At 46.3% G+C, this 27,392-nt stretch overlaps 2 protein-coding genes across 3 annotated transcripts in view; one reads left to right on the top strand and one right to left on the bottom strand.

Annotated features, from left to right (window-relative positions):
* The first annotated feature begins 1,545 nt into the window (after positions 1 to 1,545).
* CTC1 (CTS telomere maintenance complex component 1) lies at positions 1,546 to 18,168 on the top strand. Of its 2 annotated transcripts, XM_017814879.1 has the most exons (24): positions 1,546 to 1,566; positions 1,647 to 1,786; positions 4,096 to 4,342; positions 5,215 to 5,411; positions 7,027 to 7,171; positions 7,494 to 7,796; positions 7,968 to 8,096; positions 8,420 to 8,646; positions 10,069 to 10,240; positions 10,325 to 10,525; positions 10,760 to 10,886; positions 11,087 to 11,201; positions 11,545 to 12,004; positions 12,703 to 12,792; positions 13,079 to 13,222; positions 13,509 to 13,579; positions 14,352 to 14,461; positions 14,782 to 14,947; positions 15,194 to 15,280; positions 15,365 to 15,524; positions 16,006 to 16,070; positions 16,333 to 16,495; positions 16,623 to 16,749; positions 17,676 to 18,168. In XM_017814879.1, exons 1-24 carry the CDS (start codon positions 1,546 to 1,548, stop codon positions 17,834 to 17,836), a joined length of 3,828 nt encoding a protein of 1,275 aa, XP_017670368.1. In that variant the 3' UTR covers positions 17,837 to 18,168. The 2 variants fall into 2 exon arrangements, with proteins under 2 accessions (XP_017670368.1, XP_017670369.1); XM_017814880.1 differs by lacking the exons at positions 1,546 to 1,566; positions 1,647 to 1,786; positions 15,194 to 15,280 and having other exon boundaries at positions 1,951 to 4,342.
* A 2,344-nt stretch (positions 18,169 to 20,512) lies between these two features.
* Positions 20,513 to 27,392, bottom strand: part of VTCN1 (V-set domain containing T cell activation inhibitor 1) — a 7,674-nt gene continuing 794 nt past the window's right edge. Inside the window, exons 2-5 of the mRNA XM_017814726.1 lie at positions 24,278 to 24,342; positions 23,262 to 23,609; positions 21,323 to 21,601; positions 20,513 to 20,634 (exon numbers count right to left, since the gene is read on the bottom strand). Of these exons, the coding sequence (XP_017670215.1) occupies positions 20,513 to 20,634; positions 21,323 to 21,601; positions 23,262 to 23,609; positions 24,278 to 24,342 (814 nt within the window). The remainder of the gene's footprint in view (positions 20,635 to 21,322; positions 21,602 to 23,261; positions 23,610 to 24,277; positions 24,343 to 27,392) is intronic.

The raw sequence follows: 27,392 nt of genomic DNA on the forward strand, positions 1-27,392 counted from the left end.
TCACAGAAATCCCCACAAACCTTCCCATTTGACTCCTCCCGCAGCTTAGGAAGGGGAGGGTATTCTGACAGCCTGCTGCACGATTGACATTTACACTAATGTCAAACACATGAGTGCACATCCTCTTCCTAGCTTTTGCCAGAACTGGCAGGTCCTTGCCTCCCTCCATCCCTGCCACCACCCTGCAGCCTGCCAGGCCTCTGGCACTTCCCAAGGACCTGTGGCTTTGTGTCAAGGCCCAGAGGGACTGAGCCCACCCTTCTGCCACACAGCTTGTCTTCCAGCCTGGCCACTTTACTCCTGGGCTGCAGAGATGTATTGGGTTTGCGTGGTAGCAAGGTTTTGGTAGTAGGGAGGCTACAGGAGTGTCTTCTGTAAGAACCTGCTAGAAGCTTCCTCTGTGTGTGGCAGAGTCAATGCCAGCCAGCTCCAAGACAGACACACTGCTGGTTGAGGCCAAGTCCATCAGAAATGGTGGTAGTGCCACCATAATAACATATTCTAAGAAGGAAAAAAAGTTATTGCGCAGATGTAACTGTGGACAGAGAAGAGCAGAATGAGAATATGTGAGGAACAGCTCTGCAAACACCAAGGTCAGTGCAGAAGGAGGGAAGGAGGTGGTCCAGGCACCAGAGCTGAGGTTCCCCTGCAGCCCGTGCTGAAGACCATGGTGAAGCAGCTGCGTCCCTGCAGCCCATGGAGGACCACAGGAGTGCAGAGATCCACCTGCAGCCTGTGGAGGAGCCCCAGGAGCAGCTGTGAGCTTGTGGGAAGCTCGTGCTGGAGCAGCTCCTGGCAGGGACCTGCGGAGGAGGAGCCCACGCTGCAGCAGGTTTTCCTGGTAGGACCTGTGACCCTGTGGGGGACCCACACTAGAGCAGCCCGTGCCTGAAGGACTGACCCCGTGGAAAAGCGACTCACGTTGGAGCCATTCGTGGAGAACTGTTGCCCGTGGGAAGGACTCACGCCGGAGAGGTCCGTGAAGGACTATCTCCTGTGGGAAGAACCCCACGGGAGCAGGGGAAGGACTCCTCTCCCTGAGCATCGGCAGAAACAACTGACTGTACCCCCATTCCCCATCTCCCTGCGCCGCTGGAGGGGAGAAGATAGAGCCAGGGAAGGAGGGATGGGCGGAGGGAAGGTGCTTTTAAGATTTCTTTTACTTCCAATTATCCTGCTCTGATTTTGTTGGTAACAAATTCAATTAATATCCCCAAGTTCAGTGTGTTTTGCCCGGGACGGTAATCGGTGACTGATCTCTCCCTGTCCGTATCTCAACACGGGAAACTTTCAGTTTATTTTCTCTTCCCTGCCCGTTTGTAGAGGGGAGCGATAGAACGGCTTTGGTGGGTGCCTAGCATCCAGCCGTGGTCAACCCCCGGGCAGAGCTCTGCCGGTAACCCCTCGAGATCCCATTCCTCGGCACCCCGCTCGGGAGGGGCGGAAGCGCCGCGCGGGGGCGGTGGCTCTTGGCTCTCCCGGCAGCCTCTGCGCGTTTCCCGCCGCCGCGTCGCCACGGCAACGGCGCGGTGCGCGCGGCCTGTCATGGCGGCGCCCGGCGCGGCGGTGAGTGAGGGACCGGGGCGGCCGCGAAACCTCCCCGCCGCTTGGCGCTGAGGCCCCGCTCCTCTGCTTCTCTCCCCTAGGAGCAGCGCTGGCTGCGGGAGGCTCAGGACTTCGCTCGCCGGGCGCTCCCGGGGCCGGAAGGGCAGGAGCCGGCGGCGCTGGAGGCGGTGCTGCGGTGCCTGCGGAGTGCGGGCGGCGGGGCGCTGCCGCTCGGCTACAGGTGACGGCAGAGCGAGTTGAGGGGAAGGGGCGAAATGGGATGAAGGAACGGAGCCGGGGGTGTCCCCTTTTGGCCCGGCGCCCATGCGCGGCCCTCCCGGGAGCTCAGCGCGGCTCGTCCGTGCGCGGTGCCCGCCCCGGATGGCGAGTGTGGGAGTGATGTTGTCGAACACAGGTAACCGCACGCCTTTCTTTGGCTTCGGTGCGCCCCCGGCCGCCCTTGCGGTATGAGTAAGCACCGTATCCACCAGTCTGCGGTAGGCAGAGGGTGTCATCGAAGTGGGGCATCTCTCCGCGGGCGAGCTGCTGTTCTGCACATCACTTACACGGCACCTTCCCGGCTGGATCCTGGCAACCTGCCCAGGAGGATGTTTCTGCGTACAGTCTCCGAAGCTGTTGGCCAGCCGAAGTCAGCGTTCAAGTGTGCACTCTAGAATAACGTGGTCCATATTTTGGTAGGAAAGGCTTTTGGATGCTCACCATCACGAAAAACATAAAGCTTGTTGAGAGATATCTATATTGGAAGGTTTGGCTTTTCTGGATCTGTTTTTTTCTTGCTCCAACTTATGATGGGAGAAAGTCTACTAAAACCTTTGGCACAGCCAGTTTGGGGGCAAAGGTCAATTGGAATTGACTAGGGACTTGTGACTTTTAATTTTGTACTAATAGTTTATGAATGTAGATGGTAGATCTTTTAAGACAGCTAAACTGATCTCATCTAAGCCATATTTTTTCTATGTGTTTTATGATGTTTAAACCAGAGTTTGGTTTAGATCCAGGAGAATATATTCATACAGAAGAGTTGAAGGTATTTGTTAGTTATCTCATATGAGGCCAGTGGTCTGTTTGTGAGCAGCATGCTACATCTACAACTAACCACCAAGCTCTGGAGCACCAGAAGGGAGTCTGTTTAGTTCTCTGTATGTGATAATCAGGACCCAGCGTACTGCTGTAGTTTGGGTTTCTCCCAAAAAGCACCCGGCACATTTGACAAAAATACGAGCAGCACCGTGTTCTCCTTGTGGATCATAGGTATCAGTTTTCCTGATACTGCTCTGTCTCTGAGAATGGAACATTTTCAGCTAATCTCCTGTTCAGATTTCTGTGAAATACACAAATACCTGCATAAATCTATGTTTTCTGATTAATTTTTTTTTAATATCTAAATTCTGTTTATTGCTGATTCATTTCCGACTTTGAACTTTTGACACCTGACTAGTCAAGTGAAACTCTTCAAATTCATGCTCCCTGAACTTGATTATGTCCTGCTACTGAGCAAGTGTGTGTTGTGAATAAAGCTCCAGTTTCACAACCTGAAATTGTCAGCGAACCTCACTGGAAACAAGTACTAAAGTCACTACCTGGAGAACAGTTTGTGTTTGCTCTTTCAGTGTTGATGCTAGCATGGACAGAGGACTTCCCTTAATTCTCTAGCACAGACAGCTAGGATGTAAACACCGATGATGAATGCTGCCATGATCATAATAAACACTGAAAAGGTTTAGAATCCACTGAGGATACTGCCTTGTTCTCTCCCATGTTCAGTACCATAGTCAGTCTAAGCATGATAGATGCTAAACTGTGGCTTTAGATGTGGTTGATTTAATGTTGCATCTCATCCTTCCCCCTCTCCCCAAAGCCAGAAGGGTGGGTGGAAAGATTCAGGGCTAAGCTTGGCCCTGTTCTTATGAGTGAAAGCCCAGTCTAATATTACTGGCTTGCTGTCTCTCAGCTTTGTATTGTGTGAACTGTCCACAGGAGAGAATTTGTTCCAAAACTGTCACAGTCTTCATCCAGAAGTTGTTCAAAATTATTTTTACTACAGTTCAGCAATTTTAGCACCTGTCTTTGTTACTGATATGTAAACTGTGGACAAGTTGTGGGAGTTTCTCACGGAGTGTCCCATTCAAGCTAGAAATGTTTGAACTAGTAACTATTCTCCTTCCCACCTCCCACATGTCCTTGAAAACATGTTTATTAAGTCTCATTATTATTTCTTTTCAAATTTTCTCCATACCTGCTCACATAACTTTAGTAGCAAAGGATTGTTTTCAGAGAGGATGCTCAAGTAGAACAGACATGTTTACTGAGTTGAGAGAGATAACTGATAAATGCCAGTGAATGAGTTGGTTCTTGCCATGCTATATCATCAGACCACACTCTGGGTGTGCTAAGACTCTTCTGACCTAGCCAAGCAGTGTCCACTGCAATGATCACCGTAATCTCTAAACTTTGCAGACAGAGTTTTTCCTACGTCCTGCTATATTCTCGCTTTTCTTTTCTTTTTCTTTTTTTCTTTTTTTTTTCCAGTTTCATCTCCATTTCTGACCTTCAGCATCAGCAGCGTATACCCTGCTGCAGCCACCTGACCTGGAGCACTAACGAATTTAAAGAATGGGCTCGTCAAGGCCAAGTTGCTTTACCCACACAGACAGCTTTGCCAAGGACTTACCTGATCTTGGTTGGCTATATCACAGATGGAAGGCAAGAGAACAAAGAAAAGTTGGTAGATGGTTGCCTATATGTAAAGGACAATACTGGGATAATTCCATGTGAGGTATGTCCTTGGTCTGAGGGGTTCTGTGTTTATTCCCACTTCTGGGGCAGTGTCACAGACCACCCAGGGCTTCAAATGTTCTACCAAAGTCTTTATTGAGGGAAATAACACATCTCTGTAGCAGGCAGGAAAACAGCAAGCTTTAGAACCTGGGGAGAGGGCAGAGCATGTCAAATTTTTCATTGGTAGAAGAAATATTGAACGTGCTGGCCCAGAAAAAAGACAGCCAGTACACTTCTGTTAAATTCGCCATAGTACAAGGCAGCCTGGGAGACGTCCTCTCTATTTGCTGAATTCCAACTAGTGGAGCAGAAATAACTTTCTGGAGAGTTGTACTGGGTGTTCAGTGATGCATTGATAACTTTCAGGAAATAATAGTTAGCATGACAATTGACTTAAAAGCCTTCTGAAGGTCATTGCAAGGGAGTCTAGGTAAGGGAGTAGTGATGGCAGAGAGCTGAAGCTGTGCTTTCCAAGGAGGCAAAGACTAGAAAAAAGTTATATTGGTATGAACTTCTAACTGAAAACACAGGGGAAAAGAGAGCAGGTGAGAATTTTAGAAAAATAGTCTGAAAATAACTAAGCCTTGCAGTGAATTAATTATCACCTTCTGGGAGGATGTTACTATAACCCATGAAATGCTGGCTGCAGAGCTCAGCAAATCTCTTCTAGGTTTGCATCTGGAAGGACAGAAGTTCTCCATGCAAGATGAGAGAGTGGGCAGAAAACACTGCTCTCATTTAGTAATGAAGCCCAGCAGTAGACAAGTTTGTGATGCACTTGGAAGGGTGGATTCGTAATGAATATTGTAAGTAACATTGAGAAAACATACTGTAACTTATCTCAAGCTTTTATCTCATCTTTTGGTTTAGCTCCTGCATTTTGAACTTGAGTGGCTGGAGTCACTGGTCGTCTTCCCAAGCTGGTCATATATACCACAGACAGACCAGAGTGCAGCAGGGTACTTGGAAATCCTGGAGGATCCAGTGCCAGTAAATACCCCTAACAAAGTACTTCACAGCATTCCAGTCACCTACCCAACATCAGCTGAGCCACTGCTCAACTCCAGGTAAACACATAATATGCTCAATTCCATCATAGCACTGTTAGTCTGGTTTGACAGGTACCATGAAAAGCACTTGGCTTAGGAAGAGACAAATTCTGTTTCTGCCACAGGTGGAAGCATAATGGTGAGTGGTGGAAGTAAAAGTTAAAACAATAAAGCCACTTTTCATTAATCATCTGTTTTCCAGGACTTAATTGGAAGGTTTTATTCTGTATTTTGATAAAATAAGACAAATCTAAATTATTTCCAGATGTATTTTGATATTACAGAGAGGATATGAGAAAGAAGTGTTAATTCAACTTTTAGGCTAAAATATTTAGCGTAACTTTTTTTTTTTTTTTAGCCTCCAGTGAACCAGAAGAATAATTGAAAGTAAGCCTAGATTGTAATATGAAATTAATATATACCACTGGTCAAGTTTTTATCATATTACTAAGATAAAGATACCAGTGAAATGTCAACTGATGAAAGTAACTTTTCTTTAGTTTACAGTATGTGAAAATGTAGCCAATGGAATTACAAATCTTACTGAAGTTGATAATTCCAGGTTGTGCTAGATCATGTTTTATCTTCTTGAGCAGAGAATTCTTGGTGTAATTTAGTTACAGTATACAATAAAGTGTCACTAGTCATGCTGCTTCTTTTTAGTTATCCTTTGTTTTAATTGGGTTTATCTGCCTGTGAGAAACTTATTTTAAGCGTATTTGATTTTGCTCAAGGGACCTCTCTAAACAAGAAAACTAGTTCCATATTTCAGTATATGTTCTCAGGCTTTTAACATAAAGCTCCTCTGCTACTGACTGATATCTGACCAATTTTCCATGTTCCTTCTTTAAAAATGTTAACAATGAATTGCTGGTATTACTGTCTGTGGACATCCTGGTTTTGTTTTTTTTCCAAAGTCATAAAGTTAGATAATTGTTTATATGTTTTAGAATCAAGAATGTGTTTGTTTAGAGTAAGTGGAATGGTTATACTCCAGTCCAGTAGGAGCTGAAATGAAAATTACAAACAATATGTTTGAATTTTCTTTTCATATTTTTGAAATGAAAGTTTGAAATGACAAACAGAAAAGATTAAAGAAATATCACCTCTCTCTCCTCTCATCTGCTTTTAGTTTTGCTGCTCTTTCACTCTGTGCCAAGTTTGTTAGAAAGACTCCATTATTGCTTTCAGGCCTCCTTGGTTTATAGGCTTAGAACTTCCACAGTGTCACGTTCCATGGATCTACAAATCCAAATTCTGTTTTCTGCTGAAGAATTGCTTGTGACTTCTTTTTTCCTTCTCCTTTAGACCCACAATTAGCATCCGGTTTGTGGTGAAGCTTTTTATAATCTGATTGTTGTCATGAACATGTGAATTTGTTCAACATAACCCTTCTGTCTTCAAATATTAAGGTTTTTTAAAACATCAAAGAGATTTAGTATATACAAGTTAAAGTACAAATTTTGTAGCCAAATATTGTTTTGAAAACCTCTCTGAGAGATTGTTCATATTACCTTGTTGGATCCTTTATTTCTAAAAAATGCATCCTGCATATGTGTTTATTTTGCTTTTGAGATACTTTTGAGTTGTTCTTTCGTCTCTGATTTCATCTGCCTCCTCAATTGCCCTCTAGGATTCCATGTAGGAGAAGATCAAATCTTACTGTAGCAGGTGAATTGATCAGACTTGGGCCTCTCCTTTGTGTTCGCCACAAGACTTTCTTCTTTCTGTTTCTAAAGTGCTTCACCTCAGCTGTTTGTGTCCCTGTGCTGGTGCAGGTGAGTCCTTGGAATTTTGCTCACGAATTCATAGTCTGTGTATGTGCTAGTTGATTAATTCTTTGAAGCTTGCCCTTGATTTCCCATTTTGATTTATTCTTCCTTTTCTAATGATCTTTTTTTTTAACATTCCATGCAGCTATAATAGTCTCTGTATGTAAGAAGTCTAGTTCTGTGTCCTCCTACCTCATGCAGTTGCAATGTCTGTAAACGTCTTGCAGATGCCACCCTTTTGCTAAGAGTGTGAGGCAATCCTCTGAAGGGAAGAATTTTTTTCATTGTGGTTGATGCTGATGTCGCTTTTTGGTTTTTTCTGCTCTAGGAACCCAGCCAGCTGGCATGGCATCATGTCCTCCAGTTGGGTCACAGGTACACAATAACAGGCCTGAGTATGTCCAGCCTGAAGAAATCTGGACAAAAGACGTTTGTCACGAGTGTTCCTTCCTGCCTTCTACCCTACTGTGTGGAGCACGTGATGGAGCAGCTACTGAACAGTACTTGGCAAGGAGAATCCACTCAGTCTTCTTCCCTTGAGACTGCTGAGCAGCTCAGTGGCTCCTTGGAGCTGGGAGTTGAAGAGGAGGGGCCAAGATCAACCAGAGAGTCCAAGATCATCTCCTATGTGGTAAGGATTTGTAGGGTTAGCCTTCACCCACTCATCCTGTAGGGTTTCAGCTCATGGCCTGCAAGGACTTATTTTCATCATGAGTTTATTTCCTTACTGCTCAGGCCTGTGAGTCTCTTACATTTTGGAACTCTCTACACTCCTGTAACTTTCTGTTTGCTTGCTATTTAGGGAATTGTCACCAAAATACTCAATGTCCAAGCTGGTCTCTTTTTACTGGATAACCAAGTCTGCTTGTGCCTTGCTTACCTCCCAGTGTTGAAATCTGCACGTGGACTGCGGCCAGGAGCATGTGTGGAAGTAAGTTGAGACTTGCAAATCATAAAGCATTTGTGGAAAAGACTCAGGCCCTGGGGATGGCTTGTTAGTGTGTGGGTCAACAGAAGGCTCCAGCAACACTGGAACTATGTCAGGAAGTATCTGGAACAGAATTGGGGATCTTACGGTCTAGGCTCAGTCATTAGAGTTGAAATTACTATTATCTGATTCCTTCCTAAACCATGCCAGGTGCCTCAGGCCTGATTATAGACAATCCATTAGAGTGACCGAGAGTTTAGGGTGGGGTGATGGTTTGGGGGAGTGGTGGCAGACTATCTCTTATGTTGTACGTCTGTATATCTCAGCTCATCGATGTCCACCTCCTGCAGAAGCCTCTGGTATCCTTCCCTTTCGTTGTACTTGGTGCTTGCCTGAGCAGCACTGTTGTGCTGAAGAGGTTTTCAAGGCTCAGCACCCCCTACCAGCCACCGACCTCTTCAGAAAATCTCTGCTTACAGCTGCTCTTCCGCTACAATCTTGATATGTCACTCTACCTCTGGCTGGTGAGCCTCCTGGAGACCTTTGAGGAGAGGTGAGGACAGTTCTGAAGTCAGGCCATTTGTAAATGTGCTTTGTAGACTACCTGGGTATCTTCTAGACCCAGTGTTCACAAAATTTTTATGCTTGGATACCATTAGCAGCTATTGGTTCTGATTTATCAGCCTGAGTAAGCTATTCATCTAGATTTCACACAATGTCCAGTTGCTTGTACTTTGCATTTGTTCTTATGAGAAAATTTTGTACAGTTTTCAAGCCCACTGCTCTCGGGAAGCTGCAACACTCCAGGACATTGTGCTCATGTAGTCCTGCCTGGGAAGTTTTGTCCTGAATTACAGAAGCACTGTAGGGATGTCTGCCTGCCGATGTGGTTTGCTTGGCAAATCAAGAAGGACACTGAGGCTGCAGCTGGAAAATGCTGCTACAACTAGATCACAACCAATACAAAGGCTCATGTCCTGGCTGCTCACAGAAGCGGCAGCAGCTGCTCAGCATATCCCTTTGAGGTATTCTGAGTGTTGCTGGTAGTGTGATCATTTGCTTGAGAGCCTCTGTCTTAGCAGATTTTCCCACCCATGCTTATCTCTGGGTCTTCCAGGTGGCTTCCTGCTCTCCCTGATGGCTGCACTATGGTTGATCACTGTAACTGCTGTCTTGGGCTTCAAAATGTATATATTTAATTTCAATCAATTTCAGCAGTTCACAGAATGTTCAGCGTTCCTGTCCTTTACTGGCACTGTGGAATTTTTACTATGCTTTCCAATAAAGCATCTTCATTTTTGCCCTGGGAATTGTGCTAGCTGTAAGTTTCGGGTTTTTTATTTTCTTTTTCACTTCAAACGTGATTGCCAAGTCCTGCTACTGCTTGAAAATTGTTCCAGGGAGTTAGTTGCTATCTCTTTTCGTTAGAGTTCACTTTCTGTTGTTAAGTCATATTTTGACTGGCAGTGTGATCACTTCCAGGCCTTCAAAAACAGTAATCTAAACTTCTGAAAGGAACACCACGTGAGAAAAATATTGGAACAAGAGTAGTCTGTGGTTGTTTCTGCCTTGTGATTTTTTTGCATCCTGTAAAAGAAAGCCAAGTGTACCTAACATGAGTAATGATACCAAGCTTAGCCAAAATGCATGGAGATCCATTTTCATGACTTAGAGGAAGATTATTTTCACATGGTTTAGTTTTTTGGCTACTTTAGTTTTGAGATTTTGTTAGTCTATGCATTTCTGTATGTTTTCCTATTCCTCCTTGTCTGCTTGCCCAAAAGGAATCTGCATTGGCCTTAAATGTTCTTTTTTTTTTTTTTCAATTACTTGATGTTCTTTTTTTGCTCTCCTTAGTTCCTATCTTATACAGAGGATTCACTCATAACAAGCAGAAGGAATCCCTGACTTACATGCAAGAGTCACTAAAATGTGAAGACTGCTACTGTTTTTAACAGTCATAATTTCTCCTCAGGTTTTCTTGTTTCTTTGGGCGCCGTCGACTGCTCAGCTGTACTCACCAAAACCCAGGAGCTGCTGAAAAGTTTCTTGTCCCCCTTCTGCAAGCTATGGTGCCAGACAGAGAGAAAGCAAGAGATATTTATAACGAAATTCTGGCAAAAGTACACCACTGTCCCCTGCAGAAAGTGAGTAAACGCTCTGTGAGCTGTTTGCTGTTTGTCTGATGGGAAGAAAATCATCTGATTCATTCTTTCTCTCTTTTTTCATAGTATTTGACTCTGGACCCCCCATGCCAGGCCCCATCTCTGTCTGCAGTTTGCCATGTAGCCCAACAGAAGAGCTGGGAAGGCTTCAGTCCATCACAGCTGCTCTCTCCCTTGGAAGCACAGCATATGGGCACCCAGGACCTGAATCGCAGACTGGTCTGGTCCTACTGCACACTCTCAGCGGGAAGTTTCCAGCCCCGACTAGTAAGTGCCTTGTTCCCTTTACTGCCTATGCCTTGAGAGTTCTCAGATCCCTCCATGCCTTCCAGCACCCTGTCTAGTGCATGCCTATTTTTCCTGTTCAGAAATGACACCGCTTTTTTGGCTGAGATGTGTTGAAAACAGGTTGAATTTCAGCTGCTGCTCCACACACTTTGATTTATGGGTTTCAAAGATGGGAGTTGTTTGATGCTCATTGTGGCTTCCTTTCTGTTGCAGATACTGCTGGGTGTGCTGAGGGTCTCGTCCAGGAGCAGTTCGCTCCAGCTGCAGGACAAGAGCAGCACGCTTCCCTGTGTGATATCCCAGAAGGATGGTAGCCCCTTTGCCAATACAGCTCTCATAGGTATGTCTCACTAAACTGTATTTGAGTGCTGATCTTTTGCTCTTCTGCCACTCAGCTCCAAAACAAGGAAGAAGAGACTTGGTATGGAGATGCTGAACTGTCACTGCCTGACCTCGTGACTTTAAAATGAGGATATTGAGTTTACTGGTTTTATGTTCTCTTTTTATTTAGCTCAGCTCCTTTCTCTGATGTGTTTGCAGGATCACTCTTGCAGGTGGAAAACTACCAACTTGTAGTGGAGAGATTCCTTCAGACTGATTTTCCCTCCTGGGAGCACCTGGAAAATCTTGAACATGTGAGGGAGAAAAAAAACAGGTGAGTCCCTTTATTCAGTATGCAAGTAAAATCATGACTCTCCAGTTCCACAACTCTTTTGGGTCTGGGGCAAAGCTTCTTATCAACATAGCATTTCATTGCCAAAACAACTGTCCTTTCCTATTTGTAGAAAATGAGCTCTTTATCAGCAACAAACCCACCATCTGTATTTTGTTCAGAATACACACAGCCTAGTAGCTGGCTTCTACTTCCCTCTCTCCCATGGCTCGTGATGAGTACCTGTGGGGCACTCCCCAGCTAGTGCTTTTCCCAGATAGTCATTTGTTTTGGACAGGCATCTCTCAGGGACAGGGAGTTTCACTACTATCATTTTTTGTTTCAGTGTCTATGTGCAGTTCTACTTTGAGGATGTTCAGGTTCTCCATGCTGCTGAAGGACAACTTCAGAAAGGCCTTAGGAGTGAAAACAGCTCCTCTTTGAGGAAGAAGAAAGATGACGATGTAACGCCTGAGCTGGAAGCTCCTGAGGCAAAAGTGCTGAAATTGGAGGATCCCAAGTCAGATACTCACAGAGATGAGAACTGTCAGGGGGGGCAGAGTAGCACTGGAACAACCAGCTGTGTATCTCACCTGTTCTTGGTTATCCAGAAAGAGGGGCTTATGTTACGCAATTACCAACTACCCAGAGAAGATGGAGAAGGACAGGAGCTGCAGCGCAGTTTCCAGGCCACAGTGCTGTGGCTGGGCAGACCTCGGCTGTGGAGCCACCCTAGAGAAATTGGGAATCTACCAGAGCTGGAGGACACCAGTTGTGATGGAGAAGAGGGCGTGACACAGCAAGAAGTGAGGCAGCTTTGCAGTGTGGTTTGATAGGTCAGGGGGAGGGAAGTGGGGGGGTGGGGGTGGCTCCTCAGGGAGCCTGTAGATAATTAGGTACCTAGATTACTAATCGGGGCCTCTGGTGGTCTAGTGGTTAGGGTGCAGGACTCTCACCGCTGCGACCTGGGTTCGATTCCCGGCCCCCCGGGCAGATGGAGCTCGTCAGCCCTGTAAGGCAATCCATCTAAGAGAAGGTCACTCTAAACAAACCTACGTTCTGAGAACCTCACTGCCACTGTCCAAGCGTGCTCGGCCCCGGCAGATGAACCTCAGGATTAAAGGGTGGGCTCAGTTCAGCGCACGCTGTGTCTCACCTAAAAAATCCACTGCGCAGGCTCGAAGGGTTAATGACCTTTCCCAAATCTTCGCTTGCGAAGACTGGCCATTATTATTAGATTACTAATCAATGGGAAAGTGGGTTTCGTGTTTGGTAGAGATGTGTGTTTATGCAGGCAACTTTCTTGTGCCACCCCAAGGAAGTTGCAGCTCCTCTCTGTCGCCTTCCTGTAAATGCATCTACTTTCTCATACCCTTAGTTGTGCTAATCTTACTTCTCTATCAAGACGTTGCCTGGGCTGGGCTTGCTCTCGCTGTATTTTTCATTTTGTGCCTTTTTCCTAACACTTCTCATCACCTTCTCTCTCTCTTCCCTCCCTCACCAGGCACTGCTCCTCTTTCTGGGAAAGTCTCTACGATGGTTTCCATTTCTGCACCAGGATGGACTGTATCGCTTCATTGTGCCCTGCTGCTCGGTAAGAGAGACGTCGTCTTGCTGTTTCCTCTAGGAGACTTGCTGAACTGCATGCGAGAGTCGAGGAATCAGAGGGTGACTAAGCTGTTTTCGAGGCTTGGAATTTCCGTTTGTCTTGCCAAGAAACTGCTTCAGTTCTGTGTTTGATTAAAATTCTCAGAGCTCTGAGTTCAGTGGATTTTTTTTTTTTTGTTCTTTAAACCATTGTTCTTCCCCTTTTTCCCTAAATAACTTTAAGCTCCTTCCTTTAATAGTCTTCTTGTCTTGCCTTGTCACTCTTACCTCAGGATTTGGAAGTGTTTGACAAGCTCTGTTTTCCACCTGTGCCAGCAACCTTCCTGACCAGGCCATCTTGCCCCCTGTGCCTGCCTGTCCAAGATACCTGGCACTTACAGCATGAGACTTGGATCTCCCGTCTGCCTGAGAGCCAGGTATGCAGTGCCTTATTGCTCTGGGCTTTCACAGATGACTCGCAGATCTGTCCAAAACTAGCGAGAAAATTATCAGTACAGAGTATCTTGTTGATGGTCCCGTTCTGCTCGAAGCTCCATCAGAAGCTGCTGCCGGGCTTCACATTTTTCTGCCTCAGAATTAATCTGGAGAGGAAGCATGAATTGCTTGACTGACCTCTAAGTGTGCAGGACTTGTCTTCACTGCTCTGGCTGGGGATACCTGTAAACTGCAATCTGTCTGAGGCTATGTCTCCCTCACTTCTAGCTGGCAGCCAGGATGGTGCTGACAGGCGTGGACCAGAGAATTTTCTCCATTCCAGAAGTGCTTAGCAGCAGGTATGTTGGTCTCCCCCAAATTACAAGTGACTGTGTCTTAGGGAATGGGTCTGTATTAATTTTTATTGCAAACAGTGCTATATTAAACAGCAATTAACACTCTAAAAATATGGTTTGGAAATATTCCTGTGTGGAAGCAGTCCACACCTCTCCCCTCCTGGTTATCAAAGCTAAACGGATTTCTGGACACTGCAAAATAGTGTCTAGAAAATGTTTCAGCTGCTGCTGGTATGGACTAGGATCCAAAGTTCTCTGCTAAATTCCTGGCAGAAGTGGAAACAGGTACAGCAGGGAAAATGAGACTGAATATATGACTTATTTTTGTTGTTTGTAGATTATTTTAGCATAACTTACTCAAAAAATACTAGAATTAGAAGCTTTTCTGTTCAAAGCATGTTTAATCTGGGGTGATATGCATGCACACTGGAATTTTCACCAGTGCCTTACAATAAACTGTTTTTCTTTCCTTGGCTTCTTCCTCTAATTAAGAAAAACAATTAGGAGTTAAGCAGATAGGCTGTAATGCCTTATTCTTCTTCACTGCTGAACCTGAAGAGGCAGAAAGCAAGTTAAAGGGGCCTCTTGTCCCTGGATGGGGTAGACTGCAGCAAGCTGGTAGCTACTCCAGTAGCTCAGGTGCTCAAGGACAGGTTCCTCTGAGACTGGGCTCAAGCAACAGCACTTCACCCAGTCCTTTTTTGCAATCTTCAAGTCAGGCCCTCCTCCACTACTTTTGTCTTCAGGCAGGACAAAAATCCTGGTCTCTTCTCAGTTTTACAGGTTCCCTTGTTTCTTTCTCTGGTGAGATAGTGGAGAGGACCTTGTGTGCCTCTCCCAAGAATGAGAAGCCATCTGTGACTGTTCGCCTTCCAAGGCAGAAAGGTAAGGTTGTGACAGCTTATCCAGTTACAACAGATTGATTTTTGTTCCTTTCTGTTTCAGAGAGGCAATGCACTTGGCTAACTGTGCTGCTGTATCTGAGAATAGTGGAAGTATGCCAGGATGTTGCATCCCATTGCATGTCAGAGGGCCAGGAAGCTGCACACTGCATGTGTGGGGATGGGAATGCTGTACCTGGAAAACCTGTGAGGCGGAACACTGTGATGGGAGGAAAAACACTTCTAGCAGGTCCAGCTCAGTGATTGTGTGTGCTGCCTGTGTGTGAGTGAGCTCATGGGGTGTGTGGTTCCATGCCTCCTCAGGGAACCTGCTAGCCAGTGATCACAGTGTGAAGCTCAGCGTCTCGGTTGCTCCAGGCTCCCCTGTTGTGATGGACATTTACATTACTGCCACCTATCTGCAGCATCTCTGGGGTTTGCTACCTGGAGCCAAGATCCTCTTCCAGAACCTGGAACGCAAAATCTCAAGGTACCCCTGTCTTTAGAGCCCTGATCCAGGCTCTGACCTCTCTTTTAAACTCTCTCTTAACCTTAACATCTCTTAACATCTCTCCTGTGGGCTTTGATCCCTTGTCTATACCTTCATGCCTCCAAATCCCTTTCTACAAATTATTTTCCTACCATGTTACGAATGAAGATCAGCCCAGTCATCCCAAGAAAACTGAACATTTAGTTTCTACAAGCTCTTTTTGACATATACTCTTTCATATTGCAGATTTCATAATGTTTATTGCACATACATTGCCTGCAGCTGTGTGAGCATCATATCTCTGCCAGCTTCTCACCTACTCTTTCCTTCCAGGTAACTTCAGGGTCTGTTCTCACCTTACAGTGTCCTTGGAAAAGTTTCTATGTTCTAAGCTTCTCAAATTCCTATTTCTTCTAGTCCTGCAGGAGAAGCCTCATCCCCCTCACTAGTGTTTCTGTCCAACTTACGACCTCACCTGCAAAACCTACCCCGGGCACGGATTTTATGCCACTTGTCCTGTGTACTGACTGTGTACCTGCAGTGGGTTTGCTCACTTTGCAGCAGCGTTTTCAAGGAGGTATTCAAGCTTCCACAGAGATAATTTGTGAGAGGTCTTGCAGATTATCTACTCTGACACATCCTTTGCTACCATGTTAAAGAAATAAGAGTTCCTATCCCAATTCCAAGCCCTCTTTTCCCAGTGTCTAAGAAGGACTTGCATATTAGAAGGGGACCAAAGTGATAATGGATTAGAAGTACATATCTAATGCCAGGCAGGCTGACAGGTAGGACTGGGGGTGAAGTGACCACATGAAAGAGGAGAATCCTACTCTGTTAGTGCTCTGCTCTTCCTGTGTTCACTGCTGTTGGGCTTCAGCATCTCGCAGGAGGTGATTTTTCTCCCCATATAAACTTTTCCCAAGATACTCATTGGAAATGCAGTGCAATTCTTTAATCCTTTGCATACTTAATTAGGAAAGAATTTTTAAAAAGCAGTGTCCCTTCCCCCTCTCTCTTATACCCACCCATACATAGCTGTAGCTTTATTCTTCCTTCAGGGGAGGTGCACCCGACACAATCCACCATGTCCATCACACACAGGAGTGAGACAAGCCAGTGCACGGTAAGCTCTGTAGAGATTGGGTGTGGGAAACGTGGGAAGGAGGGAGCAAATTGCACCACAAAAAGAAGGGGGGAAATCAGACCAAGGATGGAATGTAGACAGAATAGCAGAGGTAGAAGTTAGAGGTGTCATGTCTTCTGAGATGTGAACAAACCTCCCTCTCGCTTTACTGAGATCTGTTGTCTGGGGCGTAACCCTTGTGAAGGAGCCAGGCATTGTCCTGACCTCCCTCTGCATCTCACCCTGCCTGCTCTCTCCACAGGGTGCTGGTGGAGGACGGAACAGGTGAAGCTGTGGTGCTGTGCAGGAATGAACATGTGGCAGCAATGCTGGGCCTGAGCCTTCCTGAGTGGGAAGCTCTGCAGAACTGTGTGCAGAGCAGGGGCAGCATGTCCATTCAGCATGGGGAAGCTACTGGCACGGGGGTGAGTGGCTTATTCCAGTAGCAACTGCAGCCTCAGCTGAACTGAATCTCCCTTTGCTTGTGGGTGTTCCAGAAGCTCCCTACCTCACTCTGAACACTCTCTGGCAACACACCCTTTCCTTCCTCAGTGTCTAGAGGAACCTGAGGATATTGTTGCTTGCTACCTAAGGAGTCTGTGCAGGAGTCCTCTCATCTGTCGTCCTATCCTGCTGGATTTCAGCCTAGACAGGAAGCCCTCCAAGATCTTGCAGCCTGGTAAGCAAGCACTGCTGGCTTTTCTAATATTTAGTATGGGAAGGAAGGGTGGAGACATCTCACCAGGCTGGGGAAGGAGAGGTGCCTTTGCTGCCCACAAAGGAAGGTCTGAACGATTTCCATGGAATTGTGAATTCTGTAGTGCAGAGCTAAGATGTGTCTTAGCAGATCCATGCTTATAAATATACAGAAATAATATTACAAAAGTCACTATCTAAAACAACATATATGAAATTTTCTACTTTACAAAGAAATATAGAGCTGTTTTAGAACAAGGTTACCAGTCCTTGGATGGGTCGTGAATCTGGTTGCCGGGTACTGTGCAGACCTCTCAAATCAAGTGTTTGACTTTAGACAGGACAGCATGTAGAGTCAAGACTAGGCCTGAAAATCCACACCATGGGCACAGTATTTAAAGCACTGAAGTGTTTTGAATTCGTGGGTGCTGGGGTCCGAGCTAATGCTGCCGCGAATGTGCTGTTGCTGTGTTAAGGGGATATTCTTCATAGCTGTTTGCACCAATACTAGTGCTTCAGAATGAGTCCAGGTGCTGCAGGGGTTGATTTGCTAAGATCACCAGAGGAGCTGTGAGAGACATTATTTTTGGCTGTTGTGTGCCCTGTCTGTCAGGCCAGGTTGCTGATACTGATAGGAGATACAAAGCTCAGTGCATCAGCTATGTGAGCAGCACATAGTTCACAGCATTTCATGCTGCCAATGCCTGTTTCCTCCGTTAGAGGGATGCTGGCCAAATGCATTAATCTGCCTGCATCCTGGATTCATTAATCGTGGTGTCCTTTGAGGTTTAGGAGATGCCAAGCAGCTGCTGCAAGGCCTTACCTCCCTCAGCAACTTCTACAGTGGTGTGCTAGAACAGAGCCACAGCCCTGTACTGAGTTGTTGCTGGCTGTACCTTTCCCCTTCAGCTCCAGCACAGCTGAGAAATTTTCGGTGTGGTGAAGTGGAGTTTGTGTCACAAGTGGGACCTCGTCTGAGCCTGCTGTGCCTGAATGTGGAGGAAGTGGAACAAGATGCCTTACGCTATCTGAACAGTGAGAGGATTAGGAGGACATCCAGTTACTGCTGAGTGAGAGACACTGTTTAACATCTCTTCCACTGGGAGAAGAATTATGGAAATACCTGCTGGGATTGGGAGCTTTTTTTATCTCCTTTCCAGTGGGAGCACAGGCCCGTGAGCACAGGGTGAAGGGTGCAATCAAGAAACTACTGTGACTTGTGGAATTCCTGAATGGTCCTTCTAGACCATTGTCCACCAGTGCTACTGGGCTACGTTTTGGAAGAAAAATATTCAATGCTTCCTAGGTGATAGCCATTGCCTCAGGCCTAGGGCACACAATGTGTGTATTTTATTTGGTAGTATCTACTAAATAAAGCTATTAAAATAGTATTTTAAAAACACTCTATTTTAGTATTAAGGTTTACTTACTAGATGGGGAATGAGGCAGAACATAGATCCTTGGTTTATGAGCCAGAGACAGGCATTTTGTAAGTAACAAAACTATACAGTTGCCCCAAGGTATGGTCTTCTTAACCTAATTGAAATTATTAAAATTACACTTTTAAAGCATTTCCTTCGAGAAGAGAAGGGAAGTGAATAAGTTACTCTATGGAGACCAAATTACGATAGTAAATCACAAGATTATTTGGACATAGCAGCTTAAACAGCAGCCTGAACATTATGTGGGGCTGGTAAGAAGAGGCAGGCAATGGGCTGTGATACAAACTCACAGCATGCCACAGGCTTGCCCATCTGTTCCTGATCAGGAAGGAGTTGCCATGGCAGTGCCAGTATCCGTGGTGGCACAACAGACTAGCCAAAACAACATATAGGACATCACCATCTCAAGAGATTCCTCTCCCATCTGCTTGCATTGATGACTGAGTGTTCTGCACTTGCTTTTGGCAAAATAGCACCCACATCCTTCATCTTGCTCTCCAGGCCAGTAAATTCCACACACTGTTACTTCCGTGCCTTAACTTGATGTCTAGTACTTGACAGTATGTTTGAGCAGCTGCTGTTTGGAGTTTTGTTTGTTCGGTGTTTCCCCCCTGCCTTTCTCTCTTTCCCCTTAGTTTGAGCTACATATTAAAACGTCAGGCAGTGGGTTTATTGGGCATGTGTAAAGTATCTTCCTTCTCAAGGCCTGCTGTCCACTTCTGAGACCAAGGCACGAGTGACACAAGACCTGACTGTGTCACTGGCCATGCAATAAAGTTCTCAGACTCCATCCTGAAAGGTTACATAAGTTTTGCTGTGGCAGCCTTATTTTCTGTAGATGCTTTCTGCGAAACAGTAAAGACTTTGCTAAAGCTTATCTGCCACCCTCCAGAAAGAAAACAAAACAAACAAAAAAAACCCTAAAAATAAACTATCTCAGCCTGAGGAAAATGCTGACTGTAAGTGATGTAAGATAGAGATCAAAATCTGATTAAAAATTGCAACTGAAAGTAATATGTATAACACAGTAACAGCAGTTCTACAGAAATAGATAAGAAGTGCTAGGTAACACTTATTTAAAAAACAAAAAAGGAAAATTTGGCTGTATAGTTATATCTATGTTTAATAACTTTGCTTCTGAATTTGAACTTTCCAGTAGTATTACAAGTCTACTTCTCCTCATTCTGTATGTTGGTTTTCTGTCTGCTGCCACACTGAGGACTCATCTTCCTCTTTTATTTTGCATTACAAATACAGTCATCAATTGTCATACAGGACTTCAGACATGGTTTGCCTTTGCCAGGTTATTCCAAGCCTGTTAGCAGTTTTCTAACCCATCGCTGTTTTGCCATTCACAACATCTTTTTCGGATTTTGATTACAGTATTCCAAGAAGACTGAGGAGGTTAACTGGCTCTCTTGTTTTCAGTTTTATTAGTACAGTCAGAGAATCACAGGCCAAGAGACAGGGCACTCAAATCTGTTTGGGGCCAATTAGGATTTGCTTGGTTTTGGTGCTCAGAAGGAACAATTCTCAGATGTATTGCAGGAAACCCTTTTCCTGTTTGTCTCTGAGCTTCTGCCCATGATCAGAGTTCTGGTCACTGGGTTACTTCAGACCAGAGAACATATCTTGTTCCTGCAATCAGAGCTCTTCCTTTATACAATTCTCCTTATCGCATTCCTTGCTCTCCTTCTGGAGCCAAACAAAGTATCCTGTTGTTGGTGGGTAAGAAATAATAATTCAAGAGAAATCATCTGATTTCATGTTTGTGCTACTACATGCTCTGGAACTGGGAGAAGGCGTTGAAGTTCTCAGCCCAAGAGGGAGCAAAATCTGAAGTGTGTCCTGGTGTCAGCATAGCTGGAATAACTATTCTGTGTGGAAAGACAGAGATGTTCCATTTAGCTGATTTTCTTTAGCTCTCCACCAGTTCACCTCACCCAAAGCCAAAGCCGATGAATACTAAAGGCAGTTGTCCTGTGCTGTCTACAGCCCTCCTTATTCCAGGTCTGTGTGGGATTGCTCAGGCTGGCAGTGCTCTCTAGCCCTGTTCAGGGCATCCGTAGTAGGTACTGCTTACTGAAGACACTGCACTCTACAGGGGAGGTGTCTGAGTAAAGTGGGTACAAGCAAGGCAAGGATGGGGCAGCAGAAAGATGTGTCCTCCCATTCTGGCAGGCTCTGCTGCTGTAACCAAACTCAGCAAGAGGGTCTACATATACGTCAAGCATGTATGCTTATGAGTTTCCCTTTCCAAACTTACCTCCAGGCCCAGCAGAGTGTCCGATTGTTTCAGAGGCATTATATCGACAGCAGATACAGGGGAAGCAGAAGCATCCAGTGACAGGCTGGAAAGGAGGATGACACTGACTCTGCATTCAGGTTCACCAGCTGCAAGGTAGTCCACCTTGTATTGCTGAAATCTGTAGCAGAAGAATAGTGAGAGGCTACGCAGTGAATGGGAACGCAGCAGGGAAGGAAAAATGTGTGTATATTTATTCCTTCCTATTTTTCTGAACATTGATAAAGATAGAGACTCTGCCTCTTGTAGTGGAGACTCATTGCAATGAAGCCCTCACTGTAGAAGAGCTGTGACCCTTCTCATGTAGAACAGGAGAAGATACTCAGGCTCTTTGGAAAGTTTGATTTTCTGTGAATAAAGTGGCCTCTTAAATAAAGGGATAGGGCTGGAGTCAGAGAGATTGTCATTAAGAACAGGTAAAGGGGCCTGCTGGTTTGGTACAGAAGCAGGATCTAAGCTGAACTGGCCAAAGAAAGTGTCAAAAGTTGTGGGTTTTGGTTGGTTTGGTTAACATTCAAAGGAATATATTCTTCTGAAGTTTATCTCTTCTGGTTCCCTGGCAGTTCTGTCCCCGTGCCAAGAGAGCAATCATTACCATGAAAAACATAAGAAATAGCAGGACCAAACACAGACCCTTTGCTTCATCCCAGGAACAGAGAGAGAGAGAGAGAGGGGTGTTTGGATTAGCCGTGCTTTCAGTCCCTTCCTTGACTGACACAGGTGCTGCAGGAACCTCCCAGTTTACACAGGCACTGTTTAAACTCTCTTCTCCCCCACACTTGTGGTCTCTGGATGGTGTTAAACTCTACCTGTCACTTTGATGTTGCCTGTAGCCTTGGCAATGTTGTTTTCAATCACACAGGTGTAGGTGGCATTAGCAGTAATGTTGTGGAGAAAGGAAACCACTTTCAGAGTGATGTTTTCAGCGTTCAGCTCGTAGCTGGTGTTGGCAGTGTGAGGGAGGTGCTCCCCGGCACCGTTGTCGACTGTCCAGTGCACAGTGGGTCGAGGGAACCAGCGCAGTGCTTCACACTGCAACGTGTCCCCACTGCTGCTGTTCACTACGAGCACCTCAGGGATGCTGAAGGCTTTGGGAGGGAAAACAGGGAGAGAGTCAGTACAAGGCAAGTGTGTAGGAACTGGGCATGAGGTACCTAACTGTGTCTGCCAGTCCCAGGGATAGCCCTTTCTTCACTGTCTGGGAGGTGCTTCACATAGCAATAGCGCAGAACACATGCTTTTGGTAAAAAATGGGAGACACTGAAATGACGCTGGACAAATGTTCCTGTGACACCAACTCTCGTTACTGTCTTTCTGTGCCAAGATGGGCTCCCTGTGACTGATAAGGGGAAGGGGCTCTGCTGGGCCAAAGGAGGAGACTGGACCTGCAGAAAAGCAGCCTATCTCATTCAAGAGCTCTGCTGGTTACTACTGTCCTGCTGTGGCTGGCGTTAAACATAGAGGACACCCCTCACACTGCTGGTACATCTCACCTCACCAAGTAAGCAGTCATCCATCCTAAAACTGCATTTCCTTGACTTGGAGAGGTCTGAGAGTTTTTCCTGTCTCAGTTTGAGCTGTGGGGCAGCAATGCTGGTCACAGTGATGAGAGGGAGAGTGCAAAGACTGCAGACTGCAGGAGACCCTTAAGTGGTTCATCCATCAGTCTCCAGCACGAGGTGAGCCTTTGGGAGGTGACTTGTTACTGCAGCCAAATTCATCTCTGAGAAGACTCTGAAGACCTGGTGGTTCCCAGATCTCATCTGAAGGACTGACTCTTCAATATTTGGAGAGCCATGAAGACTTTTTTCATCCTTTCTAACAACTCCCTTGGTTACTTAGAAACCTCCCCTGGAAGGTCATGGACTCACTGTACTGTGCCAACCCTGAGTTCAAGGGGTATGCTGGGACCTAAGGCATGCCAGCTAAAGCCAGTCAGAGAAACACTAAGAACACCTACCTGTGCAGGCTCATGTTATCCCCATTGTACAGTCAGTGTAACTTACCACAAGGTCATCAGGAAGGCCCAGAGGTGACAGAAATAGGTGAAACTATTCGGTGGGAGTGTACTACTTTGTGCCAGCAGTGAATATGATGGCCAAGCCCAGAGGGTTCAGAAGAATTAAGCACCCCTTAGTGAAAACTCGTTTGTATCTGTGTGAGCTTTGAGGTTGACTCATAACAAGGTGAACAATTAACTCTGCCAAATATGTAATACTTCAGATAACTATGGTATGGGACGTTTGTTGCTTTGATAGTAATTTTTAAAAACTGAATACTTTAGAAAAACAAAGAAAAATATATAAAATAGGCTACAATTTTTACCACGCAGCACTTCTCTTGGCTGGAGATATATCTTAATTCTAGAGAGGAAAAGCTACCATGTTATCTTCAACAAGTATAAAATCTGGATCTTTATAAGATCAATTAGCTACTGCCATTTTTAGGGGCTATTTGTAGTTAGTTACATAGCTGGTAGACTACATGTGATTAATAAAAGAAAAAAGCATTAAATTAATAATCCTTTCTGGAATGAGAATGTCAAAAGACTGGGTAAGGCCATAAACACCCTTGTAAAATTAAGAAAAAGTACCCTGTTCCTACTCAGGGTGCGGGGCCTGATGGTGGCCGCTGGAGGAGCGGTGCTGTTCCCAGAGCCTCCAGCATCATTATAACCACAGGTAAGTCCAACCAGGCCACATTACAGCATGTGTTTTGCAGCAGGATTTTCTTCCTTGCACCCCTCACCTCCTGTCCTGTACTGCAGCACTGCTGCCCCGCTCCCTCTGGCTGTGGTGACAGAGCACTGGTAGGTGCCAGCATCGGAGAGCTGCACATCCCTCAGCTCCAGGGAAGCATTGCCGCCGATCACCTGGTCCGCAAACAGTGCCGTGCGGCCCCGAAACAACGGATTTTGCTCTTCCAGGTGGTCCTTCCCACCCCTGAACTCGTGAACCAGCCCAGCTACTCCTGCCTTGACCCACTGGATCACTATGCTGCCCATCCGGATGTCGGGCTCAAAAGTGCAGTCCAGAATGCTGCGCTGGCCGATGTTCCCTGGAGACGTCAGCGCCATCACACTGATGGAGTGTTTTCCTTCAAGGAGAAAGCAAAGGTTATGAAAAGGTGAGGCAGGGAGTGTGAAGAAAGACCAAGCTGCCCTGCAGCTGTCAGGAACCAATCCTGAGGTTGGACAGGCGCTGACACATGGGAAGGACACCAGCAGCAGCTACCAGTGCTGCTAGCAGAGGCTGCTCTTTCCCTCTAGTGGAATCCAAGCAGTTTTCTTTCATTTAAGAAAAAGTCAGCATTGCTCCTCAAGTCAAACCTTAAGCTGCAATCTTGAGAATCAACTTCTTCACAGAGCCAGGTCGCCTTTACCATCCATCCCTTCCCTACTCATCCTCACTCAGTACACTCCAAGGAGGCTGCAGTTTGGCCAACACCAAAACAACATATCTTTGTTATCTCTGAGGGAGCTGGGAAATGTGCATCTCCTCCTACCTGGGAGAAAGAGCACAATATGTGCAGGACTTTCAGTGTGTTTGTTTAGGGCCCCAAGCCCAAGGATATTTCAGCTAATGCACCACTACACCTCCAGCAGCACAAGCTGCACTACACTTATCTAGCCTTTGTTAAAAGGTCATAGGTGGTACTTCCACACACAGCCACAGCCCATGCACAGGATGGACACACGGATACAGAGGCAGGGCAGAAGTTCATCGCCCCACCAGTAACAGCAAGAAATCTGAGCAGTCACATACCTGAGACACCAAAACCAATGATCAGGGCAATCACTGCAGCCAGGATGATAATGACTGTAGTCATGCTATTTGGGGAAAAAGGAAAGGACAGCATTACTGCACAGCCCACTTCCTCCATGCCCTGTGCCTGTGGTGCCCATCTGCAGAGCTACCAGCAGGAAGGAGGTCGAGGCAGGTAAGCCACAGACCTAGAGCCAGGTGGACAGGGAAGCACGAGACCACAATAGTGATGAACATTCAGGTGAGCACTCGACATCAAAGTGGAGGGGACCATTGGTGGGAAGAGCCCCAAGCTTAGAGCAGCCAGCTGGTCCCAATGGAGGATGCTCCACTCTGCATCCCCTGGTGCATGAGTAAGACAGGCAGTTCTCGCTGGTACTTGCAGGGGAAGAGTGAATCAGGGAGGTGAGCAGAGCAGACAGGCTACTGACCCCAGGAGACACCAGGTACAAGCCAGGGAGTGGGCAGAGGGGGCTGGAAATGGGAACAGTTTTTTGAGCTGGTCAGATTTGAGATGCTTCATGTGCTCATGGATAATGGGCTGTTAAATGAGAGACTAAAGAGGAGAGGACCACTTGCCAAGCCACATGGGCAGAGCAGCCCCGCTAGAGATGAAAGGCAGCAAATCATGGTGTAGCACAGTTTGAGCCTTGCCAAGAGCAACCCATCCAGCACAGCTCCAGCTTAGACAGACTGAGCAGCATGGCCAGATGCAGGCTACCACTGCTGCCAGTGGAGCTGTCACATGTGGTCATGGGTACATTTTCATGTGGACTGGGGGGTTGTGGCAGCAACCTCAGCTCCCCACCAGAGCAAGCCCTGAAGCAGCTCCCCACAAAACCCACAGGTACATCGTGGAACAAGCAGCTCATATGCTCATTCCCAACAGTCTCAGAGCCTGCTCACAGAGCAGAAGCCCAGAGAGCTGCAGGAGGTCCTCACAGGACACCTTACCCATTCCCAAGTCTGAAAGGCACTGGAGGAAGCACTGCAGGAGGCATGGGCACCAACAGTGGCCACTCCACACTACTGTCCAGGGCTGCCAGCCCAGGGCTTGTTTTGCTCCGCTGTACACAGAAACTCTTGAGCTGCTGCTTCAAGGCTGAAAGAGGTCATGGTCCTTCTGCCAACACAGAAACAGCTGCTCTGCTTCAACAGCATTTGCTGGCTTGCAGCAGACTCTTTCCCAATACATGGAGCAGCCTCCCACAGGAGAGCCCAGCAGTGTTCATACAAGCACAAACTGCTCCCACCATTACTGTGTGCCTGCATCAGTCACTTGCACAATCGAGCCTTATTTGCCTCAGATGCCACGATCATATGGCTGATACGGAGCTCTAGGGAGCTGCACCGTGTGAACAAGCCTCTCCTGCAGGGAACATCAGGGGAGGGAGGAAGGGAATACGGGTTGAAAGAGGGCATGGAAAGAAGGGGAGATGTTGGAGAAGACTTGCTTGCCCTCCCACTGTCTCCCTTCCATTCTCATTTCTAGAACCAGTGGAAAGTTTCTGAGGAAGCCCTGTCTGCACACACTCAGGGGAAGGGATCAGAATAATGTATTTCACCACAAGTATGCTCTAAATCCACATAAGGGTTCATACAGCTTCATATGTACATTCACATCTGTACCAAGATCTCTCTGCCTAGATGCTCTCAGAGCTGGGAGGTGTCACATATTTGACTCCCTCCCCATTCTCACCAGTTTTCACTCATGACCAGGGTGGGCAGCAGTTCTTCACTTACTGGTGTCCTGGAGCTGCAGTCACAGCTGACACTACTGGGGTAGAAAGCAGTGGATATTCTCCAGCCATGGGCATAGGGCAGCTGGGCACCCATCAACAGCCACTCCCCTGGGGGTCTGTGGGATGGGGACTTTGACACCACCCTCAGTTCCCAGTGCTGCTTCAGCAGCCTGCGGGATGCTGTTCTGTGTATCCTGCCCTCTTTTCCATGTTCCTGTTCCTGATCAGCCAAAACTGGAATCAAACTGGAATCAAATTTGACATAAAATTCATTCATTCCCTGCCTGAATGCTGCTGAGCATAGCCTGGGGACAGGGAAAGGCTCACAGCCTTGCTGTGACAGGCAGTCTTAATATTTCAGATCTCTAGCTCTGCTGGGAGTAAGCTTTCCCTCAGGAATGGGCTTAGATGGTAAAAAAAAATGTAAGAATAAGAGACTGAAGGTCCCCTGCCTTCCTTCTTATATCAAAGTTTGCTGTGGAAAAGAAATAGAAAGGCAGAGATAACCCAAAGGGGTGGAGTTTCCATTCAAATATGCAGCTAATGATTGCAGAACCCAACTTTTGTCAGCACTTTAGTTTTATTTTTTTAGTGCGGTTTTTTTGTTTACTTGGTTGGTTTTGGTTTTTTTTCTGAAATCAGTAGAAATCTCCCCTGCTTCTCTGAAACTTCCTGGAAAATTCACCCCTCTCTCTGGTCTATTTCTGTATGTCAAGATTAGCCTGAAGAGGCAACTGTCCCTGAAGAATCTTTCTCCTTCCAGGCACCTGCTGCTGCCTGGCTGTGTGCAGGAGCCAGGGGCAGGCAGAGGAAGTGGCAGAGCTAGAGAATGGTTCTCAGAGCAGCAAGGGATAGGTGTGCATTTTTTCACACCAATCAGTTATTGCATTTCCCTGACAAAGGGCGGCTGAGCTGCCTCTTGAGAATAACAGATGGTTTTTGCATGCATTCCAGACACATGAGGAATATGATGCCCAGTGAGTATTTACACTGTGTGACATTGTGTCTACTGGTCACTTCGCTATTGTCAGTGAAAAAGTGCACATACCATTACTGTTTAGTTCTTCCTTGATGCTTCATGTAAAAAAGCTCGTGTCAGAGAGGTCTCTTCTGTTCATGTGGACTGTCCTTCTCCCTACTGCTATTCAGCTCAGGTGCGACGGATACTCATAATAGCTGAAACATTTTTCACACAATAAATGCTATCAGGGCTGTCTCACACACTTCACTGGAGCATCCATCTCCATCCAGTCTGGAAAACCCACAGCCGGGATGAAAAGATGCAGCTTGTTGGTGCCTCTGTTCAAGCAGTGAGGTTTGGATGCAAGCTCGGTCCATAATCACTGGGGACTGAAACAAGTTTGCCACTTTTA

Source organism: Lepidothrix coronata, unplaced genomic scaffold, assembly GCF_001604755.1.
Source record: "Lepidothrix coronata isolate B3197 unplaced genomic scaffold, Lepidothrix_coronata-1.0 Scaffold46, whole genome shotgun sequence".
In the NCBI taxonomy this organism is placed as follows: domain Eukaryota; kingdom Metazoa; phylum Chordata; class Aves; order Passeriformes; family Pipridae; genus Lepidothrix; species Lepidothrix coronata.

Excerpts from the sequence above, each read along its gene's own strand:
- CTC1 (XM_017814879.1), top strand. The coding sequence starts at position 1,546 with ATGGCGGCGCCCGGCGCGGCG. Across the intron at positions 10,526-10,759 it reads GAAGTTTCCAGCCCCGACTA|ATACTGCTGGGTGTGCTGAG; the intron begins GTAAGTGCCTTG and ends TTTCTGTTGCAG. Across the intron at positions 16,496-16,622 it reads GGGAAGCTACTGGCACGGGG|TGTCTAGAGGAACCTGAGGA; the intron begins GTGAGTGGCTTA and ends TTCCTTCCTCAG.